Source organism: Oryctolagus cuniculus, chromosome 13 (assembly GCF_051225735.1).
Source record: "Oryctolagus cuniculus isolate XC-2025 breed Fujian yellow rabbit chromosome 13, ASM5122573v1, whole genome shotgun sequence".
In the NCBI taxonomy this organism is placed as follows: domain Eukaryota; kingdom Metazoa; phylum Chordata; class Mammalia; order Lagomorpha; family Leporidae; genus Oryctolagus; species Oryctolagus cuniculus.
The window spans coordinates 65,833,217-65,850,777 of NC_142879.1; the positions used below are offsets into that span (position 1 = coordinate 65,833,217).

At 42.6% G+C, this 17,561-nt stretch overlaps 1 protein-coding gene across 6 annotated transcripts in view; it reads right to left on the reverse strand.

Annotated features, from left to right (window-relative positions):
* The window catches only part of SMYD3 (SET and MYND domain containing 3), a 780,787-nt gene that overhangs the window by 13,108 nt on the left and 750,118 nt on the right, over positions 1-17,561 (reverse strand). For all 6 annotated transcript variants that reach the window (XM_002717632.6, XM_089311679.1, XM_089311675.1 and 3 more), the window contains one exon: positions 4,147-4,255. In XM_002717632.6, the coding sequence (XP_002717678.3) occupies positions 4,147-4,255 (109 nt within the window). The remainder of the gene's footprint in view (positions 1-4,146; positions 4,256-17,561) is intronic.

Here is a 17,561-nt window from a genome sequence, read left to right on the forward strand (position 1 = left end):
ATCTTCATAAAGCCAACTCCTTCCTTAGACTTTAAAATAAAATTCACTCGGGACTGGCGCAGCGGCGCAGTGGGTTAATCCTCCACCTGCAGCTTCAGCATTCCATGTCGCTGCTCCTCTTCCAATCCATCTCTCTGCTATGGCCTGGGAAAGCAGTGGAGGATGGCCCAAGTGCTTGGGCCCCTGCACTCGCATGGGAGACCAGGAGGAAGCACCTGACTCCTGGTTTCGGATCAGCATAGCTCCGGCCATTGTGGCCATTTGAGGAGTGAACCAATGGAAGGAAGACCTTTCTCTGTCTCTCCCTTTCACTGTAACTCTACTCTCAAATAAATAAATAAATAAAAAATCTTTAAAAAACTAAAACTCACTCCACAAAGGGTTCTTTCTGCCTTCACAGGCTATTTTGCATAAGAACACAGCAGTATAAAAAAAGAATGTAAAATATATTTTTCATATTGCATGTTAAAATAGTATTTTCAATATATAGGGTTAAATAGAATGGCACTTATATTAATTTCACTTATTTCTCTTTACTTTTTAAAATGTGGCCACCAGGAACTTTTTTTTAATTATACAAGTACATACCCCAGTTGGATCTCACTACTCTAGGCACTTCATAGCATGTGAAATAATGTCACTGAGAGAGAGGAGGAAAGGTCACTTCGACATTAGTGCCTCTAAGAGTTCTGGTACCTGGGACAGCACTGTGGCACAGTGGGTCAAGGTGCTGCATATGTTGCTGGAATTCCATGTCAGAGTGCAAGTTCCAGTCCTTGCTGATCTGCTTCCCATCTAGCTCTCTGCTAGTGACCCTGGGAGGCAGTAGGAATAACTCAAGTGCTGGATTGGGTTCCTGGCTCTTAGCTTTGGCTTGGCCTAACTCTGGCTGTGTGGCCACTTGGAAGGGAACCAGCAGATGGAAGATCTTTCTGTCACTCTTCTGTCTTTCAAATAAATAAATCTTTAAAAAATAAGAATAAAACTATATTCAGAGAGATTAAGTGACTTTTTTCAAGTCACAAAACTAGTAAATGATAGGCCTGGAACCTGAATTTAATGGCTTTCACTCTGTGCACTCTTTGTTTTCTTTCCTAAGATTTATTTATTTATTTGAAAGAATTATAGAGAGAGAGAAGGAGAGAGAGAGAGAGAGAGAGAGAGAGAGAGAGAGAGAGAAAGGTCCTCCATCCACTGGTCTTTGCACTCTTTCTACTATCCCAAATTGCCAGGGGTACATATTTGTGTCATGGTTAATAACAACCTGGCAAGAATCTTGGTGACTTTTCTAGAGTCAAACAGGAAGTTTGGGCTAAGGCCAGAATTAATCCCAGGCCCTATGATAGACATTCCAAATATGCTCCAGTATTGGCAGCTATCAGGGTCCATGCTTGGGTTTCTTTGGTACTAAAGGCAGGAGATGTTAAGATGATTGCCAAGGGAAGCTTCTGGAAGAAGGGAGACAACCCCAGAAGAAGGGCAAGAGGATGACAAAAAAGTGAACTGGATATGAGCAGTGCAAAAGGGCATTAAGAGGAACACTGGAAAGATTGGTGATGGATGCACCATCATCCAAGGCCATGGCATCCTCTCAGCCCATACTTACATGTCTGTCTACGTTTGTCCAGGCTTGTCTTTGCAGTGGGGGGTATTAATGCCTCCTTCAAGAGTTTTGTACACAGCAGGGCCGGCACTGTGACACAGCTGGTAAAGCTGCTGCCTATGATGCTGACATCCCATATGGGTACTGGTTCGTGTCCTGGTTGCTCTACTTCCAATCCGACACTTTGATAATGGCCTAGGAAAAGTGGCAGAAGATGACCCTAATGTTTGGGTCCCTGGCACCCATGTGGGAGACCTGGATGAAGCTCCTGGCTTTAGCTTGGCCCAGTCCTGGCCATTGTGGCCATCTGGGGAGTGAATCAGGAGATGGAAGATCTTTTTCTCCCACCCCTTATACTGAATTTCAAATCAATAAATAAATCTTTTAAAAAAAAAAAGGAGTTATGTACATAATGGCAATGACTAACACCTCCACAAAAAACATTAGAGACCCAAGTCTTCTCTGATTTCTCTTGTACATATTCCTCTGAACTGGCATCAGGAATCCAGCCAGATCTGACGGGAGTTCTAGACAGTGAGTCTTACTGGAACAACTTATCAAGTACAGAAGAAAAGAATGGGTTCTATACTGACTTGTTCACATATCTGTCTCATCCATTAAGTTGTAAGGACAGTACTGGGTCTTATTCAGAGTAACAGAAGCATGTCCTTGAAATGTTGTGAACTAAACTGAACAAACTCTACCTGGCTCTGCCTCACTGTGCCCTTTAGACAACTCTTAAATGTCTCCAAGCCTCAGGCCCTTCATTTCTCAAAGAGGACTAAAAATGCCTGTCCCACAGACTTGTATCATTGCCATCTGTCCTGAGGAGCAAGAAAGATTATGCATGTACTAGCAGAAGTCACAGTTTCCAGTCTCATATAAAGGATTGGTTTGATCACCTATGAAACACTTGTTTGCAGATGACCCTGGGTAGTGAACATCACTATACTTAAGAAATTTCCTTGACATTATTTTTCTGTCAAAATTATGTAGGGAGCCTTCAACAAGTATTTTTTTCCTAGTGATCTGACAGGCTGACAAGTACCAGCCAGACCAGAAAAAGGCAAGCTCTTCCTGAGACTGCAAGAGGGTGAGGTGTTCTTCCACTGGTGTGGGTAGCGATGCAGATAAACTAAAAAGGACAGGAAGAGCTGAGAGCCTTGAGGAAATCCTGTTGACCGTGGGCTGATTTCAATTAGAGATTAGGAAAAGGCACCGGAGCTGGATTTCAACAAAAATTAGCATTAGGGAATCTTATCCCTAAGAGTCTTTCAGGCATTTTTCATTTCTCTTATCTAGATATGAGTAGCTGCCCACGTTATGGGATCATCCAGCCAGCTCCTGGATACTTCCCAAGCAACCCCGAGACAGGGTCCAGTCCTGCCCTGGAGCTCTTCTGCAGAAAGGCGCTATGGCCCAGAGGACTCCATGAAAACAGCAACTGCTGTAGGACACCCCCCACCCAAACCACCACCCTCCACAGTGCCTGGGCCAAATGAGCACATGAACACTCCTCTTCCAGAGCCATGGACATGGAGAGGGAATTCTGCTAGGGTGGGAAGGCCAGGACAGACTCGCTAAGAGGGGGAAATAAGTATCACCCTTAAATGAGGCATTCAAACACTGACTCAGGTCTCCCATTTGGTCTCTTGACATTCACTGCTAAGAATTTATCTCCTGTCTCATCCCCTACCTCCTTCCTCCCTCAAGTCCTTCCCTTCCAACAATGAATGCCTCCTAAATTCCATCTGCTTTGTATGACACTGAGCTGGTTACAACCACGAAGTCTCCTCGGGATGCTGGAGTGGGTGGGTCATCAGGCCAGCCAACTATGGGTGTGGCAGGATGAGCAGAGTTATAGGAGCACAGGGGAAAATGACTAGGCTTTAATGGATCAGCAGAATTCTGGCAGGGCTAGGGTGTGGTGGAGGGGAGGGCATTGAAGGCAGAGGAAATAGCTTTGTAAATACTTGGGAGTGAGCAGTTCAGGTAAACAGGGCAATGGTGAACAGCACAGTGTGGAGAAGAAAGGAGGGAGGTGGGGAGGTGGGGAGAGTCTGGAGGTTGCTGGGTGGATTGCAGATGGTCAAGGGTCTTGCCTAACAAGCCAAGGAGTATGGACTGTGCTCTGTGGGCAATGGGTGGGAGGCATGGAGAATGGCAATTTGTTCATTGTGGGCAGAATACAGGTGCAGTGCTTTTCTGAGACTGGCTAGTACCAATTTGCAAGAGTAATTGTTACAATTATCACGATTATTCAGAGCTGGTTGATTTTACATTGGTAGTTTTAATATCAATCATGGTGGGTATATTGATACCACAGAAATCGGCAAATATCACAAATCAGGGTTTTTTTCAGAGCTGTTGTTAAGCATTTATCAGCATGCCTGGGCCATGTGTGTGCACACATGCTTGTTACACATTGCAAAACTCAGAATGGCTTAAAAAAAAAAAAAAAAAAACAGTCACCAAGAAAAGGCCCAACAGCACCAGAAAAAAGGTCTACCAAGCAGAACTCCATGAGATTTTGGCACACTCACCAGTCTCAGATTCTTCATGGCTTGGGGAAACATGCCTTGATGTAACTGCAGTTTGCCAACTTTCATTACTTGGACGCCTCTGACAGGATGGCTTCCTGGGAAAAAAATCCTGGAAGAAAGCAAATGGCAAATAGCGTCAGTAGCTCTCACCTTTGCAGTCAGCATTTCATCAGGAGACTATAAAGTGGGAGCACACACTGGCTATGAATGTTAATGAGCCACTGAAGGGACATTAGCTTCGCAATGCTGGAGAACTCAATGCTGAGGGGAATTAACACATTATCAGTCTCCAGTTTCCCAGTAAGTCTTTTGCACTAGGGGGGAAAAGACAGGACTTAATGCCTTTCCAACAAATACTAGAGACAAGAACAAAAGTTTGGGTCTCTGCCTTTATATTTGGTGCAGAGGAGGAGGAAACATCAGGAATAATCCCATCCTGCAAGATCTTATAGGAAGCTTCAGCATCAGTTCAGCCCTGGAACAAAATATTCTCTCTCAACACACATTTGTTGAAAAAAAGTGGTAAAGTCTTCATGATCCTCCAACTAGATACCACCACGCCCTCCCAAGCTTTGAACTGCAAAGATTCTCAACTGATTTTCAGTCGTAGAGTATATCAAGCTGCCTGTCTTAGAAGCACTTTTACTTTCTTTTATCATCTCACTGGATTATAATGTTTTTTTATTAAGGTACACTGTCTGTGTTCTCCATGATGTTCCATATTTAGGAGGAACTCAGTGTATGCTAAGAACAGAACAAAACAAAGTAGGACACTGGAGGGACCAAAGAATGAGGACTTAGGGCTACGGTGGAATCCCAATGAAAAGTTAAATTACTTTAACTCATTACAATAGGAATTTACTATATTGGATTCAATAACATGTATGCAATTTGTCCTAGGCCCTGGGCCCTTTATTATTAGAGAATACTAAGGTCATCCAAAGGTCCTGAAGTTTGTAGAAAAATGGAACTAGAAGTTTATTTTGATGCGAGAAAAACTGAAATTGCATAGTTTTCATAACATGTATTTTCTATGAACTTTTTAAAGATCCCTTATATGCATGGATTTCAAATACTTCTGCAGAAAAATAAATTTACCTTTTTAATCTCATTTTCCATGAACTTTTTAAAACCTCTCCAATAGATGCTGTTCAACTTACAATGCATAGATGTCCTAATTAATCCATCCTAAGTTGAAAACACACTAAATTGAAAATACATTTGCTACACCTCACCAACCATACATCTTGGGTTAGCAATATGGTCTACTGTAGGGTCTGAGTGGTTTAACCTTGTGATCACGTGGCTGAGTGGGAGCTGCAGCTTGCATCCAGCATTATGAGAGATCAGAGCACATACTGCCAGCTAAAACCTAAGGTAGAGCTTCTAGTGGATGGCTATCACTTTCACAGAATTATAAAGTCAAAAATATTCTAAGTTGAACTACTCTCAGTTGGGATCCTATATTACACAATAGCGTATCTGATGCCGGGAGAAATACCGCACTGTAAATACAGGAGCTTTTCCCTCAAGGCCCAGTAATCCCATTAGATATGAAACAAACATTCAGGCAAAGGTCAAAGCAGTATGACAGGATGGAACACCATTCAGAACCCATAGCACACACGCTGTAAATGCAGACATTCAGTTCAAGTCTGTTGAAGTGAACTGAGAAAATGACACTGGAGGATTGGAGACAGAGGTGACTGGCAGCTGGACTGGAAAAGGCTTTCTACAGGAGCGTAAGGGGACTACAGTGGTTCCTAAAGAGTCAGAAGGTTTTGCTGGGGGCAGAGGAGGGAAATGCACCCACACTGTGACACCACACAAGCAAGTGAACACTCCAGTCGCAGATTCTCCAGAACTATGGAGGCCTGCCCACAGATAGCAATGAGAGAACCCTAGGAGTCAGCACTGACACTGGGCTTGCCATGTGCCTGGCACTGTTCTAACTGCCCTCTACCTATGAACCCATGGAACAGACATCTAAGCTCTGCTGTATCCTGGAAGCGAAGTCCATTTAACAGGGGAGACAGGAATGATCTCTGGTAAGTGTGCACACATCTGAAAACCCTGCCCTGCCCCTGGAACCTTGACTCTTTCCCCCATGAAATGTGATACAGAAACTCTTTTCATTCATGCTCTTAGGAAAGTGGAAAGCAGTATCTAGGAGGAAAATATTGAAATCAATAGAAGGTTGGCCAGGCCTCTTTTAAGGAACTGAAAGGGAAGGGGAAGGAAGAAAAACAAGAGACACACCTGGGTCCTCGAGTTCTCTTCACTTCCTGGGTGTGCCGAGAGGTCAGTCATTTCACCCCTCACCCCCGACAAAATGAACTTCATTATCCACTTGTGTGGAAAAGTTTTAAGACCCCCAGACAAAAGGCTTCAGTGCAGGAAGCTATTTTCAGAAGGTAATTGGCCTGGACACTTTCCTTGAAAAACACACCTGGATTGGGGATTTTATTTTATTACGATGAATGTGGCATAATTAGATTTAAAGGCCAAAAAGTAATTTTATACTAATAATCACTCCACTCACTTGATGTCTGTCATGTCTGTTAGCAGAGGGAAAGAAAATCTTCGGTTCTATGATGGCACAGAAAGTGGTGCGTAATTATGCTGTGACGGGTCCCTGCCCTGGTCACTTACAGATATGAGAAAAATGAAGTAGGGTTTAATAAGGAGAGGATGAAGAGGAAGTGTCTGCGAGAGGCCTTCCACATCAATATTTATGGAGTGCTCTCACAGCTCTGGCAGGGGTGCTGACTGGAGGCCTGGTTTATTTCCGCAGGCCTCTCAGCTGACATATGGAGTCAGAACCATGACTGCTGGCTGGAACAGTACCCCAAGGAAAACTGGTGAGGCTCACTCCTGCAGGAAGAGGTCCTCCACCGAAGGCGTGAGCTTTCATGCACTTTACCAGGTGTGGCAGTGGTGAGCAGAGGGGAAGGCCTGCAAGCAGTCTTCAGGAGCAGGCCTGTCAGAAACCAAGGGTGGGCTCAGAGCCTGAACCGGAGGAGCCAGGAGAGCCTGCAGAGTTGGAGGACTGAGTCTGAGTGAGGAGGTGAGGCACATGTGCACTGACAAGGTGCCACGTGCTGGCCCAGGGCTGGAAGCGGGGTTCACGGTGGCTCTCTGACCTTGGTTAGCATTCGCAGAGATGAGGCAAATGAAATGTTGACAGAGAGAGGAGCACGAGACTGGCCATGCGGAGGGGCAGGCAGTGGTACCCCGGGGACAGCTGGGACTGCAGTGATGACGGTTTCCGCAGAGCTTGGGGTGGCTCAGATCAGAGATCATGGGGCCTTGACACACGCATGTGGGGCATGGGAAGGGACGAGTGGCTCAGGCAATCGTACAGGAGACAGAATGCAAAGGGCCAGTGAGCAGAGAAGAGCAGGAGAGGAGGGGCACTAAGATCAGGCTGTGTGGAGGCAAAAGTCAAAGCTAGGTCGTTTGGGCCTCCCCTTCGAAAGGCAGGTAGGCACTACCAAAGGGGGCTGAGGATGTTTCACTGGAAGGAGACACACAGAAACCTGGAGAAGAGACCCTAGAAGTGAAGGAGTCTGGAGATAAAATGGTGGCAGTGAGGACAGCAAAGAAGGATTTGATACAAAAAGGGTTACACAACTGTTTCAACCAGACCTAGGAACCAGATACTCAGAGGTAACTCCAAGATTCAGAAGAAACTACGCTTCCACAGAAAAACACAAGCAAAGTATAGAATAATGAAGTCATTCCAAAAGCCATTCTACTTATCAGAGGGTTATAAATTTTCTTCTCACAGAACAATGCTAGCAATCACATGCTGCAGGACTCTGGGCCTCGGATGATGAAAATGCCTTTGGTGCACAGGAAGGAATGAGCTTAAACAAGCAGGGAGAGCAAAGACGGGCATGCACTAGCTTTAACCCAAGTGCACAAGTGCCGAGATCTTGCTGCGAATCAGGAAAGTGGATAAAGGACACAAAGGAGAAATACCTAATGGCAGGGCCTCTGTTGGACTTGGTGAGGTTCTTCTGCGTTTCTAATTACCAGTCACGTTACAGGTAACAGCCTTGGCATTTCCAGGGCTTGAAAAAGCACTGTTTATTTGGGACTATCACTCTGGTTTGACTATGTCCCCTTCAAAATTAAGTGTTGACACTTAATGACCAATGTAGTGGTATTAAGAGGTGGGGCCTTTAAGAGTAGTTAGGCCATGAGGGCTCTTCTCAGTAAGAATGGACTTACTGCCCTTTTATAAGAGAGACTGGCATGCCCTTTCCCCACAGGAGGGCACCATGTTCCTGCCCTCCAGAGGGTGCACCAACAAGGCGTCATCAAAGGATGAAGCAGCCTCGCCACACAACTGAGTCTCCTGACACCTTGGCGCTAGACTCGCCAGCCTCCAGCAGTGTGAGAGATAAACGTATGCTCTTCGTAAATCACCTAGCTTACGGAATTCTGCTTCAGCAGCACAAACAACTCTTTTCAAACCGATGTAGAAAATGTTACTGAACCTAAAGAGAGAGCTTAACTTGCTGTTTAACCTGTATTTCAGAGTGATCAAATAGTTCTTCCCTCCCACAAAGAAACCTTTTATTTATGGGATACAAACTTCATGCACTTCATAAGTACAACTTTAGGAATATAGTGATTCTTCCCACCATACCCACCCTCCCAACCACACTCCCACCTCTCCTCTCTCTCCCATTCCTAATCTCTTTCTCCACTAAGATCCATTTTCAATTAACTTTATACTCAGAAGACTAACTCTATACCAAGTAAAGAGTTCAACAATTTGCACACACACACACAAAAAAACCTATTCAAATAGTTCTAATTGTACAAATTCTAGCTGACGTATGTGGAACAGTGATATAATTGGGGAGATTAGTTTGAACTCCTAAATAGATCATTGATTCAGGGAAACCTATCACTGACTGGAAGCATTAGATGCAAGGATGACAGAGAACCGTACACTGGACAGATTAGGTTGTTGGCATCTGAACTCACTCATCAATCACTATGGTGGTGCAACCATACAGTAAGTGAATAAATAGGAATGATCTTGCATTGCCCGTGGAGTACCCTTGCCCAACAATCAAATCACACAAACCTAAACTCAATGGAATCAAACTCACAACGTTCAATTCCATTTCATAGGAAAAACAAGTGATCAACGAACAAGAAAAGGCAGCCATCTGAATCCAAGATATGGGAAATTCTTCAGGTTCTTGAACCAGAAGAGCTTCAACAGGTCATTGGCATGAAAAGAAAAAGATGACTGGGGAAGAAAAGAGACTTAAGAAATATAACAACCATACGTAATATGCAGATCTTGTGCATCCCAATTCAAACCAACTAAACAATGGCATTTCTGAGATAATAAGAGTTATTGATAGATAATTTGCCACAAAATGGCATTTGGGATATAATTGCCATTATTTTTAGAGATATGATGAGGTACACAGAGATGAAATGATGTCATGTCTGAGATTTGATTTAAATATCTTCAGCTGAATTGCTGTTTTCAGCTATGGTGAATTACCTCATATCAAACCAAAATCCTGTTAAGAACAAGAAGATAGTTTAAAAAAATTTTTCAAAATATGTTTGATAATATCAAAGAATCACTAAAGCAGTATGTTCTTTTGGCTTTTTAAGATTTATTTATTTATTTATTTGAAAGGCAGAGAGAGGAAGAGGGAAATGGGGTAAGTGGGTGGTTGGAGGGAGACTGATCTTCCATCTACTGGTTCACTCCTCAAATGGTCACAATGGCCACAGATGGGCCAGGCCAAAGCCAAAATTCAAACTGGCACTCAATGTGGGATGCCTGCGTTGCAAGCTGTGGCTTAACTCACTGCACCACAATGCTGGTCCCAAGGCCATGGAAGGAATGGAAGGTAAGCTTTCTATTCATTGCCACTTTCCCTCTGATGACCTGAAAGAGACACAGGCCAACCATCTGGGCAGGGGTTTGGACAGCCTCAGAGAAAAGGAGACAGAGAAACTGGAGCACGGGGTTCAACAATGATGAGAAAGAACTGTGATAAACATCTCTGGTTTTCATTTGTGACCACCAAAGGAATGCATTTTAGGGATGGTGTGGTAGAACAGAGAGACCAGACACCACAAAGAATGGTTTTAAACTCTGAGCGCATTAAGATGATCTCTTTCCACCCTGAATTCAAGAAGCAAAAGTGAATCTCTCTGAAAGAGATAACATCATCCCAAGCCTTGAGTTTTTACTTTAATTTTTCTATATAACATTCCACATTCAGTAAAATTATCAGGTATACAAAATGACAACAATTGTCTAAAAAAAAGATGAAACACACAGACTACAAGAAATAAAATACTGAGGTTCTCATATATAGATTTTTAAGGGAACTGTGATAAAATGTTTGAGAATTTAAATAATAGAAAACAATATTAGGAGAGAACTAGAAATTCTATTGAGAAAAGTGGAAATTCTACTGAAAAATAGAAAACTGAAGTGAAGAACATCAGATTAATAACTAGGAGTGAACTGGCAGGTAAGTCATGTGTTGCACTGTTCTTGTTAGTTTATTTTTGTTTGTTTTGTTTTGTTTTGTTTTGTTTTTTGGTCTCAAATTAGGGGAAGAAGGGTGGGTGCAAATCCATCATTCTCAATGATGTGGTCTAATAGGACAGATCATAGATAAAGCAGGAGTTCAGGGTTCAGTCCAGGCTGGACCTGATTTCTTCCTTTTCTAAAACAAGTAAGTATTCATGGTCCCGATGATCCTGTCACCAACAGAACCAAGCTTATATATGTCATAAAACATGGAGATGGGGAGCAGCAGTGTGGCATAGCAGGAAGAGCCACCCCCTGCGATGCCAGTATCCCATAGGAGTGTCAGAGTAATAACTCTTCATATAGAGCACCCAGCTTCAGTAACTATCAAGATTTTGCAGCACTTTATATGTCACCTTTCCTGCCTTTTGCCGTTGTTATTAAAAGATAATTCTAACCCTATCTAAAGCTGTCACTTATTGTCTTTCATTAGTTTTTGATCCACTTCTGATCCAGCTCCCTACTAATGGCCTGGAACAAGCAGTGGAGGATGACCCAAGTGTTTCGGGCCCTTGCCATCCATGTGGAGGACCCAGATGAAACTCCTGGTTTCAGCCTGCCCCAGCCCTGGCTGTTGCAGCCATCTGGGGAATGAACTAACAGATGGAATCTCTCTCCCTCTCTCTCTGTAACTCTGCCTTTCAAATAAATATGTGAATTTTAAGACAAAGGAGAACAAAAACACAGAGAACAACAACAACTACAACCGAGCATGGAGAAGGAGCCAGCCTTATGGAGCAGTGGATTAAGCTGTTGCTTGTAGTGCTGCAATCGGATCAGAGAACCAGTCTGAATCCTGGCTAGTCCACTTGCCTGCTAATGCACCTGAATTAGTGGAATCTGGCCCAAGTACTTTAGCTCTTGCCACCCATGCGGGAGACCAGGATGGAGTTCCTGGCTTCTGGCTTTGGCCTTACCCAGGCCAGGCTGCTGTGGTCCTTTGTTGTGGTCCTCAGTGGATGTAAGATATTTCTTTCTTTCTCTCTCTCATTCTGCCTTTCAAATAAATAAACAAATTTTTTAAATGTAGAGACAATGGAATAGAAATTTAAAAAATGGACACAGGTCTCGTGTTAACTAGAATCCTGAACGAGAAAGAGAACAGAGGCAAAATACGAAGTCATAATGGCTGAGAATATTCAAAACTAATGAAAGACAGTAAGTCACAGCTTTAGACAGGGTTAGGATTATCTTTTAATAACAACAACGAAAGACAGGAAAGGTGACATATAAAGTGCTGCAAAATCTTGACAGTTTCTGAAGCGAGATGATCTATATGAAGTTATTACTCTGTTTTTGTGTATGTTTGAAGCTTTTTCATAATTAAGAAAACAGAGGACTGGATTTTACTTTTTCACCTTTAGAAATGATGGACTCCGGTAGATAATTGCTGAAAATTTCAGAAGATTTTTGGAATTTCACTAAATTCTGAGCTTTATATGGAAATGATACACAGCATGAGTGGTATACAATGGCCTTCCACACTGTGTCAAGACATCTGACAGATACTGACTTGACAGCCAGAACAACAGCAGAAGTAGCGGCAACCTACAATGCACAGTACGAGGCTTAGCTTTAGGTCATAAATCAAGGGTAGAAGCCCAGTGTCATACTCCATGGGTAACAGGGACAAAGAAGCATGAAAAGGAAGGCAGAATCATCTGAGATTCCTTAGGCCCTGTTTAATTTAAAGCAGCTGTTGTATGGAAGTTATTTATGCTTTTATGATAGGGGAGCTTTACTTGAAATACGATGTTTTTGTTTTTTAAAAAAAAATCTTAACAGGAAACAAAACCAAACAAAGAAAAGACAGACTACACTGCCCAAGGAGTCCCCTCAGAGCAAGGACTATTCCTTACCATGACCTTAATTAACCTGCATGGTTAGTTTGGAGAGGTGCTGCTTCCAAGAGGGAGGTAAACCATTATTTCCCCATCACCTCCATTGCTTGGCTCTGTTGGTGACAGGATCATCGGGACCATGAATACTTACTTGTTTTAGAAAAGGAAGAAATCAGGTCCAGCCTGGACTGAACCCTGAACTCCTGCTTTATCTATGATCTGTCCCATTGGACCACATCATTGAGAATGATGGATTTGCACCCACCCTTCTTCCCCTAATTTGAGACCAAAAACAAAACAAACAAAAATAAACAAACAAGAACAGTGCAACACATTATGACAGGATTGGTTTTGTCTCACTATAGCAAAATTTCTTTCTTGGGTTTCTTTTACCCCATAAAATGAACAAGTAGGATGATTTCTACACACACAAAAAAACAGATTTCTATCTCTCTTAAAATCTGTCACCAGAGATTCCACTCAAAAAGACAGGGCTTTCTTATTCTTATAAGTTTAATAATTAAGTTACATATATATGATCCATCTTATTTCTAACCAGATAATAAGAACACAAAAGCTTTTTGTGTATTTTAAAGTTTTTATTTAATTTATTTGGAAGGCATAGAGACAGAGATGAACACACACACACACACACACACACATATGGAAGGGGGGATATCTCCCATCTGCTGATTCACTCCCTAAATGCACACAACAGTTGGGCCTGGGCCAGGCCAAAGCTAGAAGCCACGACCTCAATCTAGGTCTCCCGGGTCTGGTGCAGACCCAGGTCCTTGGGCCATCCCAGGTGCACATTACCAGGAAGCTAGAATCAAGGGCTGAGTTGAGACTCCAAACCAGAAACTCTGGTAGGGGATGCAGGCATACCAACCCACGTCTTAACTGCTACACCAACTGCCCACCCTTTAACATCCTGTGCTGTTTGAAAGGCACAGAAACAATGACTATGTTTATTTTTAAATGTCCATGTGATTCAGTGTCAGGAGCACAGAGGGTGGGTTGAGAAGCAGTGGAGTATGTTAGATACATTCACATGAAGGACACAGGAGATTTTGGGCTCAATACTAGCTCTTCTAAGTAGCTGAGGGATCATTTCACATTGCAATTAATCTAATGGTAATAAAAGTGATGGGAGAACATTTAGAAATACACATAATCATACAGAAACACAAATTAGCGTTCTTAAGTTTCTAGGGCTACTAAATTTATGGTTATTTATTGCAAAGCACTATTATATTTACACTGACAAAAAAACACTGAAAAAAATTACCCGACTTTGTTGCAAAGACAAAAAAAAATTCAAAGCCTGACAGCATTAAAATGGTGATTTTCCAACAGCTAAAATACCAAGATCACCTGCATGTTGGCCTGCTTCTTTTAAAATACAAGTTGAGTGTGTAAGAATGCAATGGAAATCCTGGCTGGGACTGGGGTAATAGAAATGATACTGGGCCGGCGCTGCAGCTCACTTGGCTAATCCTCCGCCTATGGCGCCGGCACCCTGGGTTCTAGTCCCGGTTGGGGCGCCTGTTCTTTCCCAGTTGCTCCTCTTCCAGTCCAGCTTTCTGCTGTGGCCCGGGAAGGCAGTGCAGGATGGCCCAAGTGCTTGGGTGCCTGCACCTGCGTGGGAAACCAAGAGGAAGCACCTGGCTCCTGGCTTCGGCAGCCATCTGGGGGGTGGACCAACAGAAAAGGAAGACCTTTCTCTCTGTCTCTTTCACTAACACTGCCTGAGAAAGAAAGAAAGAAAGAAGGAAAGGAAGGAAGGAAGGAAGGAAGCAAGGGAGGGAGGATACTGGATGAGTGGCCTCATTAAGAGAAAAGAAGCATATCACAGCTAGGGTTAAGTGCCTGATTCTCAGCCACAAATTTGGTTTTAATCTTTCTTTTTGGAAAATGAACTGAGAACCAATTGCCTGTATTTGTAACTTTTACATTAATGATGTTTAATTATTTTAGTGTAATGCTGGGCTTATACATCAATCTCACCCCCTTGCCAAACTTGCTCCATGTGCTGCTTGGCCCACTAGCACTGGGCTCACAGCAGGAGAACCTCATGGCCTGTCACTGTGGTTGGCCCTCAGTGGAGCACAGGCTGAGATCTGGCGAGAATCTTGCAGGCAAGCAGGACGAGATTCCATTTCACATAAACTGCTCTTTTTGAAAACTCTTCACTGTGACAGGACTATCCTTTGTCTGCTTTTGACTGGTCTCATACCATGTAACACTATTTTTTAGAGCATGAAATAGTTGATAATACTTTGAAGTATTTCTAAAAGACTAGCTACCCTGATTGAATTACATGATTGTTGTAATTTAGTTTATTAAGTCCTTCAGGAAAATATGGGCATAAGATTTTCATTACAAGAGTTGCATTTGTGCTGGAGACTCTGTGTCTTTATTAAATGGATAATAAAAGACTCCTGTGAATGTATATACTAAAACTCTTACTTATGTTAATACACAGATGGACACATCAGTCATTTCCCAAGAAAGAATTAGCGAGCAGAAATTTAAAAATTTATTTTCAGGAATTTTTAACCTGTTAGTTCAAATGTATGAAAACTGGTTTGTATTCTATTTATTCCCTTAAGAGTCTTTTTAAAATTTTTCTAAAGATTTATTTTATTTATTTGAAAGACAGAGTTACAGAGAGAGGTAGAGACACAGAGAGGTCTTCAATCCGCTGGTTCACTCCCCAGATGGCCGCAGGCTAGAGCTGCGCTGATCTGAAGCCAGGAATTTCCTCCCTGTCTCCCACATGGGTGCAGGGGCCCAAAACTTGGGTCATCCTCTACCGCTTTCCCAGGCCATTGCAGAGAGCTAGATCGGAAGAGGAGCAGCTGGGTCTAGAACCAGCGCCCATATGGGATGCTGGCACTTCAGGTCAGGGCTTTAACCTGCTGTGACACAGCGCTGGTCCCAAGAGTCTTTATAATTACTTATTTTCACTTTATTTGAAAGGCAAAGAGACAGGGAGAGAGAGAGAGAGAGAGAGAGAGAGAGAGAGAGATCTTCCATCTGTTGGTTTACTCCCCAGATGCTCCCAACAGTTGGGGCTGAGCCAGGTCAAAGCCCAGGGCTCAGAACTCCTATCAAGCATCCCATATGCATGGTGGGGACCGAACTACTTGAGCCATTACCTACTGTCTTCCAAGGTACACATTAGCAGGAAGCTAGAATTGGAAGTAGAGCCTGGGCTTGGATGCAGGCACTGTGATACGGGATGCAGGGATCCCAAGCACCATCTTAACTCTATGCCAAACACCTGCTCCCTTTGTTCTAACAATACAGCAGGCTACAGAGCCATACTGATTCCGTCACTAAAGAAAATGTAAACATGTAGCTAAGATGTTTCGATGGGCGGCTGCTGTGGCATAGCAGCATTCCATTTGGGCACTGGTTCGGGTCCTGACCGCTCCACTTCTGATCCAGCTCTCTGCTGTGGCCTGGGAAAGCAGTAGAGGATGACCCAACTCCTCGGGCCCCTGCACCTGCATGGGAGACCTGGAAGAAGCTCCTGGCCCCTGGCTTTGGATTGGCGCAGCTCCAGCCTTTGTGGCCAACTGGGGAGTGAACCAGCAGATGGAAGACCTCTCTTTCTCTCTCTCTGCCTCTCCTTCTCTCTCTGTGTAATACTTTCAAAGAAATAAATAAATCTTTAAAACAAAAAAAGAAAATGTAAAAATGTATTTTGATAAATTAAGATAAATGTAGATAATATATTTTTAAATTTTATTTAATTTATACAAGCTTCATGTATTTCATATATACGGATTTAGGAATATAGTGATGCATCCCATCCTACCCTGCCTCCTGCCCACACTCCAATCCTTCTTTCTCCTCCCTCTCCCATTCTCATTCTTAATTTTCACAAAGATCTATTTTCACTTTCCTAAGAGGCAATAAGATGCTGGTGAGATCATAAGAAATTGTCAGGCAAGACCTAAGTGAAGAAGGACCCCTAAGAGGTAAGTAGAACCTCGTAACTACTGGCACACTGCAGCCTCTGTCTTTACCTGCTTTGTGTGGGCTGGGGCAAAGAAGATAAAGTCCAGTGTCTACCCAACATCATAAGACCTAATGGGTTCTTAAGTCTGTATATAAGCAATACATGAAATTTGTATACCTTAAATAAAATTTAAAAAAAATACCTAAAGGAAGATCCTCCTTTTTGCTCTTTTATTTAGAATGACAAGAGATGACAGATGGCACCCGAAAGAGTCACAGTAAAGCTGGAGGTGGCTGCAACAGTAAGCCAGAAGACAGTGGGATGACATCTTAAAGTGCCAAGGAAAATGATTCCTGGTCTAGAATTTTATAGCTTGAAAGAGTTCTTTAAGAATGAGGCTAAATAGCTTAGGGGTTCAGGTTTACTTTGAAGGTGATAAAAAAAAAGCTCTAAAAATTGATGGTAGCGATGGCTGCACTTATCTTTATACTTAAGTGCACACCTTAAATGGGTCAATTATATGGTATGTGAATTTTATCTCAATTAAGCTATTTAGAAAATTAGGAAGATAAAGCAGAAACATCTTTAAACAAAGAAAAACTGAGAATGTATCACCAGCAGATCTTCATGAAAGAAATTTCTAAGATTCAGGGTAAAAGTAAAGTAATCCCAGATGCATGGTCTAAAATACAAGAAGAAACAAAGAACAAAGAGAATGCTTAATATGGGCAAATTTATGAATACTGACAAACAAAACAATAATTTTTGTGGGTTAAAAATATGGAAAGGATTAAAAAACACAACAATCCTAGCAAACATGCCTATAGGGGAGAAACAGGATTCAGGTATTCTAAAGTCTTTCTATAGCCATGAAGAGCAAAATGCAGTTACAGGAATCTTTTCCTGGTAAACAGTACATCTGTAAGCAATACATCTAGGATGTGCATACCCTTCATAACATATATTTAACAATAAAAAAGTCTTTAAAATTAATTTAATATGCTTTGTTAAT